Source organism: Neoarius graeffei, chromosome 23, assembly GCF_027579695.1.
Source record: "Neoarius graeffei isolate fNeoGra1 chromosome 23, fNeoGra1.pri, whole genome shotgun sequence".
In the NCBI taxonomy this organism is placed as follows: Eukaryota; Metazoa; Chordata; class Actinopteri; order Siluriformes; family Ariidae; genus Neoarius; species Neoarius graeffei.
The window spans coordinates 48268857-48295071 of record NC_083591.1 but is presented as its reverse complement, the minus strand read 5'-3'; the positions used below and the strand labels follow the sequence as shown (position 1 = coordinate 48295071).

General features: G+C 42.3%; 1 protein-coding gene across 1 annotated transcript in view; it reads right to left on the bottom strand.

The window, feature by feature from the left end:
* gpx4b (glutathione peroxidase 4b) overlaps positions 1-21396 on the bottom strand; it is a 42249-nt gene extending 20853 nt beyond the window's left edge. Inside the window, exon 1 of the mRNA XM_060906302.1 lies at positions 21298-21396. Coding sequence (XP_060762285.1) covers positions 21298-21363 — 66 coding nt within the window. The 5' untranslated portion in view covers positions 21364-21396. The remainder of the gene's footprint in view (positions 1-21297) is intronic.
* Between the last annotated feature and the right edge of the window lie 4819 nt (positions 21397-26215).

The following is a 26215-nucleotide window of genomic DNA, read 5'->3' as shown; positions in this document are numbered from 1 at the left end:
TTATTGTTTACTATTCGGGTCGTGAGACTACCGCTTAAAAGATCACTGATGTCACTGTTTGCGCTGCTTAACGACATCACCTGATGTCCACTCACTTTTGCTAACTCCACCCAATGTGTCCACCCACTTCCAGCCAGCACGGTTCAGCGCGGTTGTAGTCGAAATGCAACCCCAACAGCGCCGCTCAGCTCGACTCAGCACGGCTCAGCCGCGTTTGTAGTGGAAAAGCGGCATTAGTGTCGGTCACTGGAGGCTGGGTGTGAACGGCGAGTCATTAGAGTGATCAAAGGATTGCCCATTAGGGTGATCAATGGCAAATTTAAGATGCCATTCCTCACTCAATCTGGCAATCTGACTCTCTCTGCAAATTTAGGCATCTTAAAATGTTTTTATTGATGCCAAATAAAATATCCAGCACAAATTATATATGATAGACAAATTAATAATTTATAAATTTTATTTTAAACACGTTTTTAAGTTAACAGGACTGCAGCTTATCACCTCTCCCGCCCGCATATGTGCACTCCCACTCCCGCCCGCATATGTGCACTCCTGGTCCCGCCCGCAATGAGCTTTCAAAATTTGTCCCGTGCCGCACTGCTTTGCGGCGGGTCCCGCGAGTCCCGCGGGACTGCAGGGCTCTATACGTCGGTTACGTCGTCGTATACGTCATTACGTCGCTGTATACGTCAGTTATGTCGCTACATTTGCATAAACCTTGGCGCGAATATCAAAGCAAAAACACGGAAGAAGCAGCAGCAACAATAATAAATGACTTCGCGTTTGTACAGCTGCTGCTTCTCATCGCTTAAAAATGGCGATCTTTCGAGGTCTTGTTATTGTTGTCGGTCTTAACAACTCCGCCCCCCCCCCGCTGACGTAAGCGGTTCTTTCCTCTGGCCCAGCAGAGAGTTGGTGCTAGCCTGGAACTGGTTTTTCTGGCCCCAGAGCCAGTTCTTTGTCAGTGGAAACAGAAAACCCGGTTCCAAACCAAGCACTGGCCCCGAACCAGCCCTGGAACTGATTTGGTGGAAAAGGGGCAAGTGTTAACTTTTTGAGGAGTCATTTACTGTTTATTTTCTTTTGAAGAATAGTTAGACTCTGGTGCAAGTTTAATCCAGGTCACATTCTAAGTCAAACCTCCATTTGTGCTGTTCAGATGTACACTGTTTTATTGATGGTGGGTGTGAAACTTACATTGCACTTTATACTTTATATTGCACTTTGATTTCAAGTATTTGACAACCTTGAATTGTGGCTGCTCCTTGAGCAAGAATGTTTTATTGCTGCTGTGAATGATCACACTGAAGGCCATTTTAGATGTGAAAACTTTTTTGCTTTGTTGTGGCTCCAAGAGCCTATAGCTACTTAATTTGTGAAGATGTGAAAGCAGCCCTTCTGTCTTGAGTTTAATAAATGACAGTCAATTTGAAATCCTTACAGTTGCATACTTGTTTTCAGGATGGGATTGTTACTGTTAACAGGATTTCCTGTTTACAGGATTTCCTGTTTTCTGACCTTATACTTCCCTCAAGTTGCCTTTTGGTACACACATGCATCCATTTGTTCATATCATAGTTGCCTGTAGAGATGAGTTTTTACCAATAATGATAATATTGAAATAGTTTTGGTATCGGAATAGTATCGGTATCGGCAGATATTCAAATTCAGGTATCGGGATCGGAAGTGAAAAAATATGGATCGGTGCATCCCTAGTCTAAACAGTCCTCTTCCATACAGCTGAATTGAGGGACTTCCTGTTCCATCCATTATCTGTAGCCGCTTTATCCTGTTCTACAGGGTCGCAGGCAAGCTGGAGCCTATCCCAGCTGACTATGGGCGAAAGGCGGGGTACACCCTGGACAAGTCGCCAGGTCATCACAGGGCTGACACATGCCCCTTTTCCACCAAAGCAGTTCCAGGGCTGGTTCGGGGCCAGTGCTTAGTTTGGAACCAGGTTCTGTTTCCACTGACAAAGAACTGGCTCTGGGGCCAGAAAAACCAGTTCCAGGCTAGCACCAACTCTCTGCTGGGCCAGAGGAAAGAACCGCTTACGTTAGCGGGGGGGGCGGAGTTGTTAAGACCAACAACAAGACCGCGAAAGATCGCCATTTTTAAGCGACAAGAAGCAGCAGCTGTACAAACGCGAAGTCATCCATTATTATTATTATTATTATTATTACTGTTGTTGTTGCTGCTGCTTCTTCCGTGTTGTTTTTGCTTCGATATTCGCGCCAAGGTTTATGCAAACGTAGCGACGTAACTGACGTATACAGCGACATAATGACGTGGCTTCCCTTAGCACCGCGAGCGATGGAAAAGCAAACTGGTTCTCAGCTGGCTCGCAAGTTGAACGAGTTGTGAACCAGCACCAGCACTGGGCCCGAACCAGCCCTGGAACTGATTTGGTGGAAAAGGGGTAACAGACACATAACCATTCACACTCACATTCACACCTACGGTCAATTTAGAGCCACCAATTAACCTAACCTGCATGTCTTTGGACTGTGGGGGAAACCGGAGCACCCGGAGGAAACCCACGTGGACACGGGGAGAACATGCAAACTCCACACAGAAAGGCCCTCGCCGGTCACTGGGCTCGAACCCACCCCCCTCTTCCACACTAATCACGTTGCACGTTCACGAATATTCATTCGCAAAGGCAGTTCTCAAAGCATGAGTGCAGACACTCAGCGTTCCCCCTGGGTTCTGAAAAATATTCTTATTTTTTTCAAGGAAAAAAGTGGACGCTGTAAGTATTCCTTATTTTTTCTTAGTTATCCACATATCAAATTGGATTTAATTTGGTTTATACCAAACAAACTGGCACAATTCAAATATTTGCACAGATACAGCTCGGCCTCTCCATTGCATATAAAATTTAGGCTCCACTCCAGCCTCTAATAAGAAAAGACTTGATTTTGGGCGCCCTGTGCACCATCAAGCTAAAATAAACCTCTTTAGTTTGAGCTTACTGAAGGTCATTTTAGCAGGGAATTATTCAAAAGCGGTATTAGGATTCCCTTTAGCCTTTACTGCAACGCAAAACTTGACTTACAATTGAACAGAGTCGAGAAGAGTCTAATGGCCCTTTTCCACTACCCTTTTTCAGCTCGCTTCAGCTCACTTCAGCCCGACACGGCTCGCGTTTCGACTACCAAAGAACAGCACGACTCGGCTCGCTTCAGCCCTGCTTAGCCCCTAAAACTCGCACGGTTTTGGAGTGGGGCTGAAGCGAGCCAAAGCGAGCCGAGTGAGGCTGGGGGCGTGAGCAGACACTCCCCTGTGCACTGATTGGTGAGGAGGAGCGTCCTCACATGCCCACACACGCCCCACGAGCACGCTGGGATCTGTAAACACCGTAAACCCGGAAGAATAATAATTACGAATTACGAGAATTTCTGAAGCCTTATGCGCCTCGCCTCATCTATACGCTCTTGCCAGTATCTGTTGGCGTTGTCGGTGACAACAAGCCACAGCACCAAGACCAGCAACACTAACGACTCCATGTTTATTGTTTACTATCCGGGCTGTGAGACTACCACTTAAAAGCTCACTGATGTCACTGTTTGCGCTGCTTAACGACATCACATGACGTCCACCCACTTTCGCTAACTCCACCCAATGTGTCCACCCACTTCCAGCCAGCACGGTTCAGCGCGGTTGTAGTCGAAATGCAACTCCAACAGCCCCGCTCAGCACGGCACGGCTCAGCCCGACTCAGCCGCGTTTGTAGTGGAAAAGCGGCATTAGAACAACCAACAGTGAAGGAATCCAATTTTCCCATTGAGTTACGAACCAAAAAAAACACAGAACGACACCGCATTTCTCATCATATGTTCACCACAGTGACTCAACACGCCACACCATCCAAAACATAGCTCCCTTCAGTCACTTGTTGGCTGACTGCACTTTCACTTTGGCAGTGTTTTGTTTTTTTTAAAAAACGACCGCTGTATTACTGACACTGTTTGATGTGCTCGGAGCTCTGAGTGCGCATCCCGCCTACGCCTGTTTCAGCCCTTAAATCATCTTCAGTGCTTGCAGAAGCCACGCCCAAAAAGCCTGATCAGCTTTGACTGCACCATTGTTTGGTTCACGCAGAGATAATTCCACCACCGCACCAAATAACTTGCATTGCGATTGGTCAAAAGCTTGACGCTCATTTGGTCATTATGTGTAGTTGATTTTTATTGGTCACAAGCACGTGCTCATTGTTTATACTCTGGCTTCACACAGTCTCTTCAGTGGAGTTGGATTTCGCCAAACGGAGGGATTTCTAGAGAAAAATGACGACAAATACATTTGTCACTATGACAACCGCTAGTAATTCTCTTCGTCACTGATGGATTACGTTTGTCAATGACGAGTGCCAGCGGGAACTCTGGATACTCAGATGAGGAGGCGGTATTATTCTAATGAGCTCTACTTGCAACATAAAAAGTGGAGCCAAATCTGAATCTTGTTGAATCACATGTTTTCTGAAATACGCAGCCTAAAAGAAAACGTCTGGGCCATCTCATTTCAGAGTTGGTAAGTTTGTAGGCTCCACATACCTACAGTGTGCTTGAAAGTTTGTGAACCCTTTAGAATGTTCTATATTTCTGCATAAATGTGACCTAAAACATCATCAGATTTTCACACAAGTCCTAAAAGTAGATACAGAGAACCCAGTTCAACAAATGAGACAAAAATATTATACTTGGTCATTTATTTATTGAGGAAAATGATCCGATATTACATATATGTGAGTGGCAAAAGTATGTGAACCTCTAGGATTAGCAGTTAATTTGAAGGTGAAATTAGTCTCACGTGTTTTCAATCAATGGGATGACAATCAGGTGTGAGTGGGCACCCTGTTTTATTTAAAGAACAGGGATCTATCAAAGTCTGATCTTCACAACACATGTTTGTGGAAGTGTATCATGGCACGAACAAAGGAGATTTCTGAGGACCTCAGAAAAAGCGTTGTTGATGCTCATCAGGCTGGAAAAGGTTACAAAACCATCTCTAAAGAGTTTGGACTCCACCAATCCACAGTCAGACAGATTGTGTACAAATGGAGGAAATTCAAGGCCATTGTTACCCTCCCCAGGAGTGGTCGACCAACAAAGATCACTCCAAGAGCAAGGCGTGTAATAGTCGGCGAGGTCACAAAGAACCCCAGGGTAACTTCTAAGCAACTGAAGGCCTCTCTCACATTGACTAATGTTAATGTTCATGAGTCCACCATCAGGAGAACACTGAACAACAAATGGTGTGCATGGCAGGGTTGCAAGAAGAAAGCCACTGCTCTCCAAAAAGAACATTACTGCTCGTCTGCAGTTTGCTAAAGGTCACATGGACAAGCCAGAAGGCTATTGGAAAAATGTTTTGTGGATGGATGAGACCAAAATAGAACTTTTCGGTTTAAATAAGAAGCGTTATGTTTGGAGAAAGGAAAACACTGCATTCCAGCATAAGAACCTTATCCCATCTGTGAAACATGGTGGTGGTAGTATCATGGTTTGGGCCCGTTTTGCTGCATCTGGGCCAGGACGGCTTGTCATCATTGATGGAACAATGAATTCTGAATTATACCAGCAAATTCTAAAGGAAAATGTCAGGACATCTGTCCATGAACTGAATCTCAAGAGAAGGTGGGTCATGCAGCAAGACAACAACCCTAAGCACACAAGTCGTTTTGCCAAAGAATGGTTAAAGAAGAATAAAGTTAATGTTTTGGAATGGCCAAGTCAAAGTCCTGACCTTAATCCAATGGAAATGTTGTGGAAGGACCTGAAGCGAGCAGTTCATGTGAGGAAACCCACCAACATCCCAGAGTTGAAGCTGTTCTGTACGGAGGAATGGGCTAAAATTCCTCCAAGCCGGTGTGCAGGACTGATCAACAGTTACCGCAAACGTTTAGCTGCAGTTATTGCTGCACAAGCGGGTCACACCAGATACTGAAAGCAAAGGTTCACATACTTTTGCCACTCACATTGCCACACCCAATGTAATCTCATCTCATCATCTCGAGCCGCTTTATCCTGTTCTACAGAGTTGCAGGCAAGCTGGAGCCTATCCCAGCTGACTACAGGCGAAAGGCGGGGTACACCCTGGACAAGTTGCCAGGTCATCACAGGGCACCCAATGTAATATTGGATCATTTTCCTCAATAAATAAATGACCAAGTATAATATTTTGTCTCATTTGTTTAACTGGGTTCTCTTTATCTACTTTTAAGACTTCTGTGAAAATCTGATGTTGTTTTAGGTCATAAATTCTAAAGGGTTCACAAACTTTCAAGCACCACTGTAAATGTACCCGCACAAGCACTGAAAAAGTGAGTTTTTCATAATAAGTCCCCTTTAACTCCAAGAGAACATCAAGGAAGTGACGGTTTAGAACAGGAGCTTGTCCTTGTGATATAGTTATCAATATTAAAACGGATAAAAAGCATGACTTGTTTATAAATTAACAATTTGTAAATCACTGCCAATCCACTGTGGCACAAGAGAAATGAAACATACTTAGAGACCCGACATTAGTGTGACACAACACCACGGGCGATTGCTCCAAGACAACGAGGGAGGCTCAGCCTCCTCTAAAAATGACGAACATCGTGTAGGATGAATTGCGCTAGGCTTATGTTATAGCCGACCTTATAACATTGCTATTTCAGATCCAGAATCATAGAAATATATATGTGCTCAACCCAACTACAGTGCGAAATCATTCCGTTATAACTTTCCCCAGTTCGCCTAATGTGCGCGTGAGTTTTTTCCCCCTTGTGACAGCGCGATGCAGCCCAGCCTCAGTGCACTTCAATGGCATTTGGGAGCTATGCGCTTTTCAATCTCAAAATGCAAGACAAATTGGACAAATACAGCGAAAACGCCCACCCACGGACTCCGAGCCTCACAGTGGGAGGGACATGGCAGTTTCCGCGAGGAGACTGGTGATTGGTGAAAGTGGCCGGATATTTTCTTTGATTGACAGCTTGTTTCAAATATAGACAGGCAGCGGTGAATTTCAGTTCAGTCCCATGCGGATTCGCAAGTGCTGTGGTGTATTGCAAGAGATCAGCTTACATTTCGATTTCATTCATTACATACGGTTTCTACCAGCTTTTTTAGTTTGTATATATTTTCATTGTAAATAAAGTGTAAATATAGTGTTGTCAAGTTTGCTATCTTAGTTCCAGAAATTTCGTTTATTTGAGTGACTGAACTTGAACTTGAGGGGGCTAGTCAGCTAGCAAGAAAGCTGCACACGGATGCCAAGCATTGCTGATTTAATTTTGGCGAAGCCATTTGCCAGTCTTCCTTTCGAGGAAAAAATTAAAATTAAACAGCAGGGTAGACCAACGCCTCAAATTGACTTGGTGAAAAAGGTAGGGAATAATACTCGTTCCTTTCAGCTCTCCTGGTACGAGAAAGTGAATTGGCTAACAGCAAGTGACCCACATCAACAACAGTAAATAGGCTACTTTAGTAATATGTCATGGATGGACCAAAAATATAGAATCTATTTAAAACGTTTATGCTGAGTATATTATATTGGAATATATATTTTTCTGGATATGAATTAAAACACAGCTACAATTTGGAAAACATTTTTAAACAAAAGCACAGCCGAGAACATTTCACACTACAGACCTGGATTAAAAGTGAAGGGTTATCAAAATTGTCAATAAAACACTTCAGTCAAAATAAGTAAAATATAGGGAAAGTGTCATTGAATGAAACGTGTGGCACCCAGCTCTATGCTTGATAGGGCTGGGCACCGAAATTCGGTTCCTTCATGGCACCGACCGAAATGTTACGGTTCTTCTGAGTATTGAAACATGCCTCGCCTTTCGGTTCCACGTTTCGGTTCCCATAGGTTAATCGCGTGTAAAGTGGAGTGGGCTCTGATCCGTGCTGGCGTGCTTATGACCCGATAATGCCACCTGTGATTGGCTGAAACGTTCGCGTGCATGAAAAAGCATGTTTCCCATGTTGTAAGGGGCACTACTTTGTTGCGTCGTCAACGCCTACAAAATGCCGAAGTCGAAAGCTTGGTTATATTTTCGCAAGAGCGATAACATTACTGCGCGGTGCAATATATGCGACAAGAGCATCACCTGCAAGTCAGGCAACACTTCAAATTTCCTAAAGCATTTGACGGTGCATGGAATAAATCTGAGAGCGGAGAGTTGCACCGTCTTCTCTCACACACCAACTTATGCACCTTCGCCACCCCCGACTTCTCTGCAGGACGTTTTACCACCAGACTCGGATTCATCTGAAAGTACCGAGCACAGCGTCGTGTCTGATGTTTCATCTGGTAAGTTGTTCCGTGAATTCCTTTGAACTGCTTTGTTTGTCACGGTAAGAGCTAGGTTGTAAGTTTATGTATAGCTAACGGTACAGTAAGATATTAGCGCCTAACTTTGTTTAATGGCTATGTAACTAGCCAAGTGAAAAGTTTCCTAAATGCTAGCTTTTAAAATGTGCTCCATCATTGGGTAGGCTGCCTACGTGTGTGCATGAGTGTTATTTAAAAAAAAATATATTCACCTCCCCCTAGTCTCAAAAACTTAACGTATGAAACCTTCACAGCCTCTGCCCAGGTCCCTGATGTGAGGAGGAAAAGGCAGGCAGCTACCGTAAATCCATTCACACTTAACCTAGTAAACTAGACCCACCCGCCTAGCGGCCAAAAATATTTTTGCCTAGCGAGTGGGTCTAGCCTCGCACCATATAAACAAAAACACCCTGGGCATCAAATCGTGCCCGCCAATCACAGCGCAAGGTTTTTGTTTGGATTCTTTGGGCGGGCTTTTGCAGGAGTGACGACAAAGCTGCGCGACGCTGGAGCTTTTTTTTTTTTTATAATCTTTACTTTCTCTGCATGTTTTAAATTTACTTTAACTTTATTCTATTTTATTCTGCTAGTTTCATTTTTTTTTCTCTTTCTTTTTCTCCTTTTTCTTTTTGGCATTTTAATATTTTATTTCTACTATTGTTTAATTCTTATTTTCTTTTAATTCTTTTAATTAATTATTTTAGAATAAAGATAAAATTTTATGTAATTTTATTTCTCTATTGTTTACTGTTTTTCTTTTTACTTCTGTAAAGCACATTGAACTGCCATTGTGTATGAAATGTGCTATATAAATAAACTTGCCTTGCCTTGGAGAAAGCACAGCAGGAAAGATGGCTACGGCTATTGAACAGCGCTCGTTTGACTCCGCTTTGGAATCAGTTTTAGAAGAATTAGACTTGGAGTTTTCGTTGAAACATGAGCAGGAAGAGGCTCTCCGCTCATTCCTTTTCAAGAAGGACGTTTTCGCTGTTTTGCCGACCGGCTATGGCAAAAGTCTGATCTACCAGCTGGCTCCGCTCGTAGCCAAAAGGATGGGGCTAGTTTGTGCAGTACGAAGAATTAATAAACAGCTTTGAAACATTACTTTTTGATTGTTTCTTATTTTCCCGTTATTTTAAATTTAAGGGAAATTATTTCACCAAACACCACTAAATAAAAACTCTCAAAAACAGTTTAAGCAAACACTTGAAAAACACTTGGAATATATGAGTGTATGTGGTACAGACTCCAAACTTGTGGTCATTATCTCCAAACTTCTTAATATCTAGAACCTGTTTATTAATTAATACGCATTTTGAAAAATTATTTATTTCAAGGCCTCCCCCACTGCTTTCTGTCGCTCTGACTACGTCACAGTCACTGTTGCGCTGATTGCTCAGAGCGTTGGCCTATACGCACAGAGACAGTTTGAAAGACAGCGGTTTGTTCCTCCTACCCGCTTCGGAAATGTCTACGGATCGAGGCCAGACTAAATATTCACATTTAGTCTGGCTTGCCAGGCTAATTCACACTAGCAGAAAAGGCCAAAACGACCAAAGAAAAACAAGCCGAGTGCCACAGGGCAGTGACAGTTTGTGGTGAAAGGTTTGCTGCCTTTTTCTACAATGGAGACTCCATGGTTTAGGCAAGTTGGCTGTACAGGATACTGTTGAATAAATCTATTTATATTTATCTGTAACCCTTTATCTTTATCTAAATTAAGCCTAGATGTATTTTAAGTGATGTGTTTTTAAGCAATGAGAACATAACTACGTTATTTTTGATGTTTTGTCTAATGTTTGTCAATTAGGGAGATAAGAACCCTTAACCCCAGGTATCAGCCCCCCAGCAGAGACATGCTGGCAAACACATGCATACCTGCCTGGTACGCAGCCGAGAAGGAAAGGGTCAAGACAGAATTGAAAGACGTCAGGGATGTGGCCGTAACCGCGGATGAGTGGTTCTGAGAAGGCTGATATGTTAATTTTCTTGAAGAAAAACTGTTGATTACATTGGCGTGTGTGTGAGTGTGTGTTGGTGTTCTTTCTGCACTGGAAATAACTTGAATAAATATACAGCACAGATATCGTAAACACTGATATTGTAAAGTTATGGATAATGTAAAGTGATTTTCAATTCCCGGGATAAAGTCCATTAAATATGATATAAAACTTTTGGCTTATCATAAACTTGCTTATCATAAATTTTAGGTATAAAGTCATTTTGATGTCCCCGGGGCCATAAATTACACTTATCATAAAGTTTTCCTGTCAAGCACCCCAGAAGCCTGCAAAGTTATCTTAGGCCAAGTTTACATTAGACCGTATCTGTCTCGTTTTCTTCGCGGATGCACTGTCTGTTTACATTAAAACGCCGGGAAACGGGAATCCGCCAGGGTCCACATATTCAATCCAGATCGTGTCTGGTCCGGTGCTGTGTAAACATTGAGATACGCGGATACGCTGTGCTGAGCTCTAGCTGGCGTCGTCATTGGACAACGTCACTGTGACATCCACCTTCCTGATTCGCTGGTGTTGGTCATGTGACGCGACTGCTGAAAAACGGCGCGGACTTCCGCCTTGCATCACCTTTCATTAAAGAGTATAAAAGTATGAAAATACTGCAAATACTGATGCAAATACTGCCCATTGTGCAGTGATGATTGTCTTTAGGCTTGCCATCCTTCCACTTGCAAGTGGTAAGTGATATGCACTGGGATCACACACACAGCGGCTCAGTCCCGAATCACTGCTTGTGCACTTCACTCGCGCGCTCTGTGAGCTGCGCAGGGCCGGAGTGCGCACCCTCCAGAGGGCACTCGGTGTTCAGGGCGGAGTGATTTGGAGCGCAGGATGCCTGCGGAGCCGAGTGTATCCATGTATTGGCGTTGCTGTGTGCACGCTAATCGTTTTAAAAACGTTAATCTGATGATCCGCTGATACGGTCTAATGTAAAACCCCACCTTAACTCAGAGCCCCCACTGTGTCTCCTCAGCCCATTACTTCATCAGCCTGGAGTGATTGTTAAGTAATTACTGATTGCGCTTGACCATTGTTTGTGTTAAGCTTTTTAATGAGTGTCAGGCTGCAGTGAGTAATTATCAATTGCATTTGATCTTGCTGGGCTTGAGCTGATCTGATCAGTAGTTAAGTGGTGATTTGGGGACAGTATAAAAGAGCAAGCTGTTTTCTCAATTGTAAATCAGTCTCAAAATGGCAAGCGAGATCACACCAAAGAAGCGCAAGTTGGAATCAAACACACTGGAAGTAAAGTATCAAGCCCTCAAAGCTGTTGAGGCTGGTCAGCTCAAGAAGAGTGAGATAGCGAATAAGTTCAACATCAAGCCCTGCACTCTCTCAGCATGGATCAAAAAGAAAGAAGAGATTATTCAGAGCTATGAACAGTCATTTAGTCCAGCTGCCAAGAGAATGCGCAAATCCTCACATGAAGATATTGAGAAAGCACTTGACCTCTGGTTTCGTGATGCAAGAGCTTCAAATGTTCCAGTCAATGGCCCCATACTCCAAGCACATGCCCAGGACCTTGCCACTCAGCTTGGTCATCCAGATTTCACTGCCAACAGCGGTTGGCTGCACCGTAAAAAGTGACTTTAGGCTTATCATAAAGTTCTGATATCAGGGGCTTCAAAGTTTGGGAGAATAGCAGGGTACAAATAATTTACAGCAGGGAGCAAAATGGTAAAAATGTCTGCCAGCGGCAGACATAATGCACGCAAAGCGTGCAGGGAGGGAAGGACGGACAGACAGATAGATAGATGCAAGTACGAATTTTTCATGGGGTGGGATGGTTTGGAACAGGTCATCTAAAATTGGGATATTTACCCAGGACGGGTATTTGAGGCGGGTCGTCGAGCTTAAGCTTGATTAGCATTGTTACACACGCCAGTGTTTCCCACAGAAATTTTGGAGACTATGGGGGCAGCCCATGGGGGAGGCGCGGGGGTTGTTTAAAATTGAGTGATGTTAAATATTAAGTTATTACTGAAAAACTATTGATTAAAAAAAACAGACACTGAGAAATGGTCCTATAAACAACTTTACCAATATAAAAGATTACCAGGACTACAAAAATGCAGAAAAATAGGCTTTACTTATCCAAATGCTCCTGTTGGTTCAAAAGTTAAAGTGCAGAGAACCTCACAGCACAACATGAAGTTACCGTAAAATATAATATAAATGCCTCAGCTTTCATGTAAGAAAAAAAACTATTAATACTAGTACTGTGTGCAGGCAGTCTCTCCTGAAGACTAAATTAAACAATAATTATAAACTAATAAAATAAATGGCTCAGGCTTCATAGAAGAAAAAAACAATTTGAACAGAATCTCACAGTATGATGCTGAAGCTGCCTAAACAATGGAAAATAAAATACCATTTTGGCAAAAACGTTGGCATCCATTCATTTCTTGTATTAAGTAAAAAAAAAATATGTTGCCAGATACTGCTGACGTTTTACAGCCCAAAATATGTTCAAAACCCGCCAAAATGCACTTAAAACCGCCCAAATTGGGCGGGAAACTGCGCAATCTGGCAACACAGGCGGCAGTAATGGCTGCACTCATGTCAAGGATGTAAACACAGTTGACGCGGCAACGGACATACATGACATAGTGCAGTGTTTCTTAACTGGTGGGTCGCGACCCAAAAGTGGGTCGCGGAGGGGTCCTGGGTGGGTCGCGGAGCTGTGGTGTAAAAAAAAATGCTAATTCATTGATTCACTAAAAAAAGTGCAACTTTTTTCTGCGACAATTTACAACTCTTATTTTGATAGACGATTCCAGCTCTGTGTCATCTGTTGCCATAGACGCAGAATGTTTATGCGACATAACGTGCGTGCTAGTCATTTGAGTGGTGAACAACATGTCGAAACGACGGTACGACCCCGAATATTTGAAATATGGATTTAGTTGTGTTGAGAACAAAATGGTACAGAAACCCATCTGTGTGGTATGTGGTGAGACACTTGCACATGAGAGCATGAAGCCGTCATTTTGCCTGTTTATTGATCAGACATACAGCATATAATGGCCATGCAGATGCAAACACAGTTATTATAATAATAATAATAATAATAAGCCCTGTGATGACCTGGCGACTTGTCCAGGGTGTACCCCGCCTTTCGCCCGTAGTCAGCTGGGATAGGCTCCAGCTTGCCTGCGACCCTGTAAAACAGGATAAAGCGGCTAGAGATAATGAGATGAGAATAATAGTTATTATTACATATTATGGTTATATTTTGAGAATTACATTAAATTGACTTGAACGCTAAAAAAAATTGGGTCGCGACCTAATGACCATGGAAAATTGTGGGTCCCAAGACTGTTCCAGTTAAGAACCACTGACATAGTGGATGTAATTAACGTTCACAACTTTTTTTGCCAGAAATATTTAATATTAAATTTTGTGACTCGACTGACAATAGCCGGCGGCATAACAAGCCATAGCCGGCGATTTGCCGCCGGTGACCGGTTACTTTTGAGACCGCTGTGATAAAGTTTTTTCCAATATCCCAAGGACTTTACGATATCAGTGTTGTACTGTACTCCAATATGTGCAACAGAATGTGTAATGAAATTTTTTCCAGGATTAATATTATAAATTAGGAATCGAAAAGGGTACCGTTCAGGAACTGGTATCGAAAAATTTTGATCAATACCCAGCCCTAATGTTTGGCTCCCCAAGGTCAGTGCTTGTGCCTGTTCCAGAACACTCTGCTGTTACTGCTGAGGTTCCTGACAAAGAGCTGCTTTCAATAATGATCAATTTTTAAACAACATGCCACAATTTTAACATATAAAAATGTTAAAATATACCCCCCACCATCATGTATATTGGACAGTAGGCTAATGGGCCAAAAGAACCTGTTATTTCACAGTTTGTGACCCTGCCAACAATCAGCCAGATCAGAGCCAAGAGTATGGGCAAAATTGATGCGTTTTTTCTTTTTAAATCTGGAAATATCGTAACCAACCAGCCTCATCTGTTTGAAAGACTACCAGCCGCCACTGCACAACACCAAGTCAAAAGTCTTCAATGTGACTGCCGTGACGAGCTCACAAGTGGTAAAAGGAATGCCACTTCACATCAGGCATCACATCACTACACAGCTACCCTCCTATAACATGCAGCACTGCGTTTTATTCCTTACACATTATAGGTATTTAGCAGATGCTTATGCAGAGCGATGTACAACATACACCCTGAGGACCCTCTACAACACTGAGGCAAAAGTTACACAACATTAGTGTGACAACACTAAATCAAAGGTCTTCAACTTAACTGCCGTGACAAGCTCATGAAGCATGTGTGCGCGTGCATGCACACACACACACCCCACAGGTGTAAATGTTAGGCCTTACAATTGTGCGTCATGTATCCACAGCAGGCTTTTAGATAGAGGGGCGTCTGGGCGTCTTTTCGACGCCCTGTACTGAAAAAAACAAGAAATTGGACGCCCTACTTTTTAGTACGACGCCCTAAAGACGCCCTAATATTTCCGCCCGTGTTATGTCCGGTAACTTAGCTGAATATGTTAAAAAATCGCCGAGTCTGAGCTTTCCGAGGATCTACAAGCTTTGTTGACACCGCCATTTTGGAAATTTCAGAAGTCTCGCTTTGACAGCTGTCTTTCCCGAAGACGCCCAGGGTTACCATAGCAACAGCACGAGCCCAGAGTACAAAATATAGGCACCCGCCGCAGAGCTACAGAAACACGCGTTTCTATGGCTGCACTAATTTCAAAGTTGTGAGAGCCCTCGTTATAAATAAATGGGTTATTAAATAAATTTGGTGTACAAAGCACTTGTAATATGCGTTCCCAGAGCAGAGGGGGAAAAGATGTATGCCTAGGAGACACTGGCATAAATATCCAGACAATATAGCCGTAGACTATATTGCCGCAGCTAAATGTGGAATGTAGTCTATAGAAAACCGGCCTTACCTGACATGTTATTTATCCCGAATAAATCCTTTTAACAGTAAATAACACATTTTCATGCAGATTTTCCCAACATTACAGGCTACGTAGTGGAGAGTGTGGTAGTCGAGCCGGCGGGTAGTATTTCTAGTAGGCTAAACAATAATCAAATACGACACGTTCTAAAGGATGCTGGGATTCCAAAGAACGCACGTGAAAAGGACGAACACGTGGGATATTTGGTAAGGAAGATAGCTTCTAGCTTTGTAATTAATGGGTTTCTATTGAAAAAACGAATACCATTATAATGTTTGAAGACTTAGCCATATTTCCTGTGTGTTTTTTTCTTTGTTATACTAAATCTTTGGACGCTAGCGGCTTTGAAAGCAAAACTGGTCAGCCGGGGTTGGTTGTCACACTGTGTTCGGGGTTGGTTGTCACATGTAATGCAATTGCAATAGGTGCACTACTGACTGAGACAAACACAGCTACAACAAGCTTTATTTATGTAGTATTCTGCGATCAGAAAGCTTTATAGCTAATTTGTCATGCTTAATATGCAACTCCAGCTCAAAAAATCCCAGAAATATACCCATTTTAATAATAATATTCATTAAAAATATACGATACAAGAATGTTGTAACAAAGGCAAAAACACTTGGCTGTATTGCTCAAAATTTGCTGTCAAAATGAAGGAAATAGCATTTGAGAGCATTAGAAATTTCAAAATTTTCCGGGGGAGTACCCCCGGAACCCCCTAAAACACTCGTGCCAGCGGCGCTCAACGCGCCGCTACACCTCGCCACATACAGTGACACCTGCAAAAAAGTTAGACTCCCTAAAAAAAAATCCTGCCTAAAAGCCTGATCCACAGGCAACAAAACATTCATGACATAAAAAACACAACTCCGTCAATCGGATTAGACAGAAAATGGCTCAGTGCTGGGCGGCACGGTGGTGTAGTGGTTAGCACCGTCGCCTCACAGCAAGAAGGTTTTGGGTTTGAGCCCTGTGGCCAACAGGGGCCTTTCTGTGTGGAGTTTGCATGTTCTCCCCGTGTCTGTGTCCCCGACAGTCCAAAGACATGCAGGTTAGGTTAACTGGTGACTCTAAATTGACCGTAGGTGTGAATGTGAGTGTGAATGGTTGTCTGTGTCTATGTGTCAGCCCTGTGATGACCTGGCGACTTGTCCAGGGTGTACCCCGCCTTTCGCCCATAGTCAGCTGGGATAGGCTCCAGCTTGCCTGCGACCCTGTAGAACAGGATAAAGCGGCTAGAGATGAGACCTACCTACCCTATTTTGAAAACCCAGGAAACACATTATTTTGTTTGGCCTTAGTGTCTCTCATAACAGTTTAATAGATGCATAAGTGGGTCAAAAATGACCCGGTGAGGTTGTTTTCTTGAAATATCTTTGTAATGAAAAGTTGTCATCATTTCATATTCCAGGTATTCCTCAAAAAACATGTTTTTGATATAATGCCATTTACATTTTTAACTTACCTTTAATACATTTTAAGAAACTGTAGTTTTTGTATTACTACCCCAAGCTTCCATAAGTGGGTCAAAAATGACCCGCATGCATTTTCTATGCAATCCAATGGAAACCTTTGATTCTTTTCAACTGTGGCTGTCAGGAATAAATTAACTGTGGATCACACAGACTATATCAGAAGTGTCACCCCTCAGGAAGATTATTTTACACAGCAAGACCTGAAATATCTTTATTTTTCACTTTTTAACATTTTTGAAAAAGAAAATTACCCAGAACAGCAATAGAAAAATGTGAACATCATTGTGTGTGCGCGTGTGTCTGTCTGTGTGTGTTGTATGGGCCACCTCTGTGTTTGGCGCTTGCAGGTGTACGTGCCAACCATCTGGTCAACGGTGTCTACACCTCCTTTCGTCTTGTTGTAAAATGCGATCACTTCTGGTTTTTTCTTTCTGCTATTTTCATCCACTACTTTGTCGTGGTGCATCGTGCTCAGGAGCACAACTGCTTTTCCTTTTTCTCTGACATAGCTGACCATGGTAAGGCTGTCATTGAATCCAAACCCTGTGCTGTGAACCTCCCTGGACTTGGAAGGCTTCATCAGAGGAGGGATGTCTGGCTTGTTCTGACGTAGAGTCCCCACAATACTGAGATCCTTCTCCAGGAGATGCTGCGCAAGAGGCACACTGGTGAAAAAGTTATCCATGGTGATGTTGCGACCTGTGTTTCTAAATGTACTACACAACTGCTGGACAATGTTTTCCCCCAGATTCTTCTGAACTTCTTCCCCTGGTTGTCTCCCCGTGTAAACTATGCCATCTACTGCATAGGGGATGCGTGCATCACAAACCCAGAAGATCTTTAGGCCGTACTTGGCAGGCTTGCTTGGCATGTACTGTTGAAACTTGCACAAGCTGTTTGTCCACAGTGACACAATCACTGGGGATGAATCGCTGTCTGCAGTTGACCAGGAACTGCCAATGACTGGACAGTTACACAATGCCAATGACTGGACAGTTACACAATGCCAATGACTGGACAGTTACACAATGCCAATGACTGGACAGTTACGCACATACATACACACAAGCACACACACAGACACGCACACACACAATGATGTTCACATTTTTCTATTGCTGTTCTGGGTAATTTTCTTTTTCAAAAATGTTAAAAAGTGAAAGATAAAGATATTTCAAACATGAAATCATTTTTGTGTGGTCCTAAATATAATACTAAATATTATACAAGTGATTATTCTTAACCAAAATGACAAAAATGGCATAAAAACGCACTGATTCTAATATGGGTCATTTTTGACCCACTTATGGAAGAGTGTAGGGTCCATACCTGTCAACCCTCCCGTTTTTCCCGGGAAATCCCTTATTTTGACTTATTTCCCGCTGTCTTCCCGTTTTTTTTATTTTCCCAAAAATATCCCGTATTTTCACATTATATAAAAGTCGGTAGGTCCAGAATTCATGACGCGCCTCTGACAGGAGTTTACAGCAGGAAGTCAGGCCATGAATTCACGTCCCCGCCCTCTCCAGTACAGCAGGTGGCAGTCTAGTAATTACACATTGATTTTAATTGCATGTCTGTGAAGAAGACCGTCAGAACCATAGCGCTAGTCTGACCCATAGATTTACATAGGAGACTAGATTCCTCACCGCGTATTCCAGAACGTCCGCACAGGGCGGCCACCTTACCACAGACAAGGGGGATGAACATAGACATCCTATGGGTATGAAGACTTACGCAAGCACAGCACAGCCCAGCACTCACATTATGATTTACAGGAAATCAAAGTACTGACTTTGATGACAAGATGATGTGTGTGTGTGTGTGTGTGTGTGTGTGTGTGTGTGTGTGTGTGTGTGTGTTTTAATTGTAGATGTTTATATCAGTATGTTTAGTTTTATTTTAACTGCACATTGGAGCCTAGTCAAATGACATTTCAATCTTCTGTGCTAACATATACTGACTTTGACATGATAATCAGCTTTGAATGTTCTTTTTGTAAATGTAAAGATATCTTTTTATCCTTGGAAGTATAACCACGTGATTAATTAAATGCTTTTTTTTGTCACAAACTACCGTGAGTCGCTGTCACTGTTTTATACTATTACTTACTCAGGCAGTGCATTTGTTATTATGCTGTGATGCGAGTTTACATTTGTTATTATGCTATGATGTGAGTGCATTAGGTTTTTGAGGTGGATGAAGTATTTCTGAAGTTTCACAAGTGAGTAAGCTGTTTATTTAACTTTAGCTTCCCCTACGGCCCTATCACATGTAAAAATATTTTCACTAAAAATTGGAAATAAATTGTATGGTTATTTGTCCCAAGGCCGCAGTTATCCATAAGTCTGCAGCGTTAGGCTTCTCACAGCATAGGAATTTCAGCATGCATCCTGTCTTACAGTCTGTAGTATACTGAAATTTTTTCGCCAAGCTATGCGTATTTTTTTTAAACATAAAATGATTAGTCATCATTAATATCATAAATACATACTTCCGTTTGTTTTTTTTATATAACAAACCAAACCCTTTGAATATCGATTGAAATTTGAGGAAGTTACGGTCATCTGAAAAGTACATATCGCTACCAACACAATGTAATGGGTAAGCCAGCTGTCTGAGGTAAGATGGCCGCCACGTGCGGACGTTCGACTTCGTTGACGGGCAACGGGGACGAGGCATCGAGTCTTCTATGTATATCTATGGTCTGACTAAGGTCACTGCTCGGAACTTCTCACAAAACTAAAAGATGGTCGTAATTCTTTCCTCAGGGAGCGAGTTTCAGTAGACGGCGAGACTAGAGACATGAATAAAGAAAGGAGCGAGGCAAAACCAAAAAAGGTGTATTGCCGCTACTTGCCCAAATGGCAGGACAAATTTAATTTTGTGAAGAAAAGTCCGTTCGATTACCGACTTTCTGAAATTTTCGGAAAGTTCGACTTTCCGAAATTTTCCCTTATTTTGAGTTAACTTTTTTTCAAACCTCAAAGTTGACAGGTATGGTAGGGTCCAGTCACTCATGCATCTGATGCAAGGCTGACACTTGCACGATTCCGTGGCACGCATTGGCACGACTCGAGTCGTTCCAGTGCGCAAACTAGTCGTAAACTGGCGTGAAGTGTGCGTAAACCCGTCGTGACGAGAATTTTGAAATGTTCAAAATTTTGGTCACGACAAATTTCGCGGCCGGGTCGTGAACTATGCGCAAACTGTTCGTGATCTCGTCGGGACGATGCGTGCCAGTGCATGGAAGTGCGCGCCATGCCACGACTGTCACGAACAGCTCACGTCGAGTTCACGAGTAGTTCACGACATGTTCACGAATTGGTTCGCGTCGCAGCGTGGCCGTGCCTTCCCACTGATACGGTCACGCACTGATGGCACGAGCAGTTCACGACTAGTTTACGCACTTCACGAACAGTTTGCGCATGGCACGAGCAGCTGCCAGGTATAGGCATCTTCTCTTCTCTGCAATGATTGTGTCTCTGGTATTCAGCATGTTGTCTCTTCCACAGCCAATTCAAAAATTACCAGGGGTTGGCGAGGCCCCCTTTTTATATGGCGTGCCCAAGTCGGCACGACACCGTCCGAATTGCGCAAACTCGTCGTGCCAATGCGGGAAGTGCGCAAACTATGCGTGAACTCGTCGTGCCAGTTCGTCAATGTGGACGGGCACGCATTCGTGAACAGTGCGGGAGCCTCCCAGTTCGGGCCCCAAAATGGCACAACTTGCCACGACAAAATCATGGCCAAAAGTTGTGCAAGTGTCAGCCTTGCATAAGGGTTAAAACAGAAGAAGAAGTTTTTACACCCAGCAGTTTACAGAATGACGTCAGGACACCGTCACTGCCATTTTGCAATCACATGACTTAAAAAAAAAAAAAAAAAGGAAACCGTATAAAGGTCAAGTATAAATAAAATGCACACAAAACCCCCCACTAGTTATCCCCAATCAGTGATGAGTGATAGTTTATCACTCAGCAACACTGTTGATGTTCAGAGTTTTAGAATTTTGATCAAATCTGGCCAGATATAAAAACAATCATTTCCCTAGTTACATTTATAACATTTTAACCTGCCAAATTAAATTTGCTGCGTCACCCCCAGCCTGCAGAAAAGCCAGGGCCGCGTTTCTGTCATTTCATTAAGAACCTGATCACAATTCAGTGCTACAGTAGGTCGCTAATCCACAATGCTAAGCTAACTGGCTAACACGCGTTAATAATCCACTCTTATTGCGTCGCAGTGATCAAACAGGCAAAATCGCCATTTTAAACCCGCGCTGTAATATATATTACATTATCATATTACCTTATAATATATAATAAACTCAACCTAGCCGCTAACACGCAGTTGAATGTCGACGTCCAGCAGCTAGTTTCTGCTGACAGGGCAGGATTAAACCCAGCTAAAGGCACAATTAGCAGCTCAGTTGAGCGCATTAACTAACAAACAAACAAAGTCTAAAACGCACAACAAAGGCGTTAAACACAAGCCAGCCACATGCAGGTCTCACCATGGTTCTGCTCAGACCTCGCGTCCCGAGTGCAGCAAACAGCAGCACCCTGTGCAGCAACCACATTGTGCTCAAAATGTGTGCTGTAACCACGCCCACTAACCCTCAAACCACGCCCACGAACCCTCAAACCACGCCCAGACAGAGCGAGTGATTTGATTCGCCGTCAGTCGCTGCTGTCAGTTTTATTTATTTATTTGTTTGTTTATTTATGTTTCTTACATTTTAGCTTACTACAACAACAACCAGTGTTTTTTTTTTATTTGATTTATTTCGCAATAGAAACATATACATAACATCTCATCACATGTGTCTATGTGTCATCACAGGGCTGACACACAGACACAGACAACCATTCACACTCACATTCGCACCTACGCTCAATTTAGAGTCACCAGTTAACCTAACCTGCATGTCTTTGGGCTGTGGGGGAAACCGGAGCACCCGGAGGAAACCCACACGGACACGGGGAGAACATGTAAACTCCGCACAGAAAGGCCCTCGCCGGCCACGGGGCTCGAACCCAGGACCTTCTTGCTGTGAGGCGACAGCGCTAACCACTACACCACCGTGCCGCCCCTATACATAACATGTGAACATATAAATATAAATATTGCGGAGGATAACACAAAAAGTAAAAATACTTATTTCCATTGTGGTCCTCGAATAGGTAAACAAAATAGCACCAAAAACATCTCATCTCATCTCATTATCTCTAGCCGCTTTATCCTGTTCTACAGGGTCGCAGGCAAGCTGGAGCCTATCCCAGCTGACTACGGGCGAAAGGCGGGGTACACCCTGGACAAGTCACCAGGTCATCACAGGGCTGACACATAGACACAGACAACCATTCACACTCACATTCACACCTACGGTCAATTTAGAGTCACCAGTTAACCTAACCTGCATGTCTTTGGACTGTGGGGGAAACCGGAGCACCCGGAGGAAACCCACGCAGGCACGGGGAGAACATGCAAACTCTGCACAGAAAGGCCCTCGCCGGCCCCGGGGCTCAAACCCGGACCTTCTTGCTGTGAGGCGACAGCGCTAACCACTACACCACCGTGCCGCCCCGCACCAAAAACATAAAATACAATAATAATACTAATAATAAATCACAATAAACTGAATAAATAAAGTAAGAGTAATATATCCAAAAAGGGAAAATAATAATACTAAAAATTTCAATATATTACACAATTTTAACATCAGTAATATATAAAAGCAGACTGACTGTTGGCTAGAAGTTGTGACATAAAATTATCTTTAACCATTTTCTTAAAAATACATTTATTTTGAGCAGATCGGGCAGACAGAGGTAGATCGTTCCACAATGAAGCACCAGTGAAATAAAAACTATTTTTACTAAAAGGCCCAACATGGGTAATATTAAAAGTATGAATACTATTTCTGGTGCGTGAATTTGTACTATGTTGGAAATTTTCTTTCAAATACACAGGAGCATTATTATGAAAAATATTATACACATGTCCTAACTTTAACTGATTTACACACATATCCACCGGTAACAATCCTACATTTCTAAACTCTTCCACCCCAATATGAGACCTAGGAGGGAGATTCAACATGAACCTGATGACCTTATTTTGAACCACTTGTAATCTGGACTTGGATTTCTTTGTCAGTCCACTCTACCAAGAGGTACAGGCGTAGTCGAAATGACACCGAATCAAAGCTGATACTAAAAGTTTTTTAATGTCTTTGTCAAAATTTCGGGCATTTCTATACAGAAACTTTACTTTATTGGAACATTTAGAAACAATTTTATCTACAATACTATCACCAGAAAGAGATTGGTCTAAAGTTATGCCTAAATAACTTGTTGGACAAGTTACTTCAAAACTGTTTTGCGTTATTTATTACTTGTTACTGTCATTTTAAAGTAATTAGTTACATTACTTGAAGTGGGAGACCAACACAGTCACTATCATCAAAAAGTCTCAGCAGAGGTTGTACTTTCTGCTCCAGCTCAGGAAGCTCAACCTGCCTAAGGAGCTGCTGACACAACTCTACACTGCCATCATTCAGACTGTTCTTTGCTCTTCCATCACTGTTTGGTTTGGATCGGTCACCAAACAGGAGAAGAACAGACTGCAATGGACAATAAGGTCTGCAGAGAAAATTATTGGTGTCAACCTGCCCTCCATCCAAGACTTAAGGCCAATTTATGCTGACAACGCAGTCCTCGCAGATGGCGTCGCAGATGGTGTCTGCGTAGCCCCCCCACCTTCGCAGACGCTCTGCGTGCACCTCCCAAAAATTGTGACCACCGCAGAAGCCTCGCAGACAGCGTCGCAGACAAGAGGGATCTGATTGGTCCACTCTACATCCGCTGTACACGCACTTCCGCTTCCCTACTTTCCCGGTTTGGTTTGTTTTCACGACCGCCATTTTTAAAAACACGAGCGAAGATGGAGCAGCACGAAGAGCGGTTGATTGAGGAAGTGAGGAAGTACGTACATCTATACGACTCCAGTTCTAGTCATTATAAGTAACCGGAGGATAAACACTCCACTAATCACACCCACCAACTACTCCTAGCGATTTCGCGACTTCGCACCCCCTTGCGTTGTGGCGGTGAATAACATCGCGCACGCCTATTACTTCCCGCTCAACGATAAATTACAACTGTCTGCGAAAAGCTATCTGCGAAAGCCTTGTCGCAAGAGCATGCAGAGGCCCTTATACTTGTCCAGAGTCAGGAAACGGGCAGGTAACATCTCTGCGGACCCATCGCACCCTGGTCACAAACTGTTTAAACTTCTCCCCTCAGGGAGGTGATATAGATCACTGTATGCAAAAACAACCAGACACAAGAACAGTTTCTTCCCTCAGGCTGTCTCTGTGATGAACAGCTAAAATGCAGATTCACATATCAGTAATATCACTTGCAAAATATCTGCACATTCATACTGTCATTCTGTGCTCACTGTTACTCATATTTATACTTATTTATATTTACTATTTCATCTTTGCACTATGCACCATATTGCACCAAAAGGGAAATCCTTTCTGTGATGAACAGCTAAAATCCAGATTCATATATCAGTAATATCACTTGTAAAATATCTGAACACTTGTACCGTCATTCTGTGCTCACTGTATACTTTATTTAACTATTCCATACTTGACTTACCTGGATTACTTTGCACTATGCACCTATTTTTGTTGTTGTTTGCTTGATTTTGTGTCTACGCTTTTTTTAATCTGTTTTGTACTATGAGAGCTAAGTGAACCGGAGTCAAATTCCTCGTGTGTGTCCACATACCTGGCAATTAAAGTGTTTCTGATTTACAATATTACTGTATTTAAAATGTAAGGCATTACATTACTATTGCATTACTTTTAAGTTACTCTCACCAAAATAACTGGATGTATGGATTTGGCAATCTAAATGTAGCTCAAGATGCTCAATTTGCTCATCACACATCCAGTGGAAGGTGGTGTGGTATAGAATAGAATAGAATGCCTTTATGGCCACTATACACATGTACAATGAGATTAAAGCATCTCCAGAAGACTCTTGAATTCAGTAGAGACAGTTGAATATTCAGCCATTGTAGAATCAGACCATGCCCCTATACTAATGAATCTCATTTTTCGCCAAAACTACAGTTGTCAGCCTCAATGGCGTTTTAATACCACACTACTGTCAGATAACACGTTCTGCACTTCAATTGAAATAGCCATAAATAGATTTCTGGAAACTAATAAAATTGATGATGTGTCCCCATCACTGCTTTGGGAAACTCTTAAAGCTTATCTTAGAGGAGAAATAATAGCGTATTCTTCTTATATTAATAAGGAAAGAAAGAAACAAAAACAACAGTTGATTGAAGCCATATTTGAATTGGATAAGAAAAATTCCATATCCCCAAGCGCATCACTTCATAAGGAAAGAATATCATTACAAACACAATACAACCTAATATCCACATCTGAAACGGAACGACTTATTATGAGATCACGAGGACTATATTATGAGCAGGGGGAAAAATCAGGGCGTCTTTTGGCACATCAACTTAAGTCTAAGTCGGCAGCACAGATTATATCAGAAATTGAAGATGAAACGGGGAGGGCCACAACAGACCCCTTAAAAATTAATCACATTTTTAAAGATTTTTATTCTGATTTGTATAGTTCAGAATCTTTGAAGGACACATCACTGTTTCATGATTTTTTCAAAAATCTAGAAGTCCCTACCTTATCTTCTAATCAGAGAGAATGTCTGGATGAACCAATTGAATTGAGGGAAGTTAGCTCTGCTATATCGGCCATGCAAAATGGAAAGTCTCCAGGGCCTGATGGCTTCCCGATCGATTTTTATAAAAAATTCTCTAAACAACTAGCCCCGCTGCTGTTAGATATGTTTGATGACGCTCTGTCAGAGGGCAAATTACCTGACTCTCTTAATGAACCATCCATAACTCTTTTGTTAAAGCCAGGCAAGGATGCTTCTAAGTGTGGGTCATACCGACCACACTGTAAAATATAATAAGTTGACTTTACTTTAAAAAAATATGCAAAGTCGTTGCCTCAAAAAAAGTCATTTATGTTGATTTAGATAAATTAGATTGGGTTAACTTATTTTTTGTGAGTTTGCAGTACTCAAATGAACTTAGATTAGTTTGATTACATTAACTTATTTATTTTGAGTTTGCAGTACTCACATAAACTTATATTAATTTGATTACATTAACTTATTTATTGTGAGTTTGCAGTACTCATCTTATATAATTTTGATTACATTAACTTGTACTGTAAACTTAAAATAAATAAGTTAATGTAATCAAAATTATATAAGATGAGTACTGCAAACTCACAATAAATAAGTTAATGTAATCAAATTAATATACGTTTATGTGAGTACTGCAAACTCAAAATAAATAAGTTAATG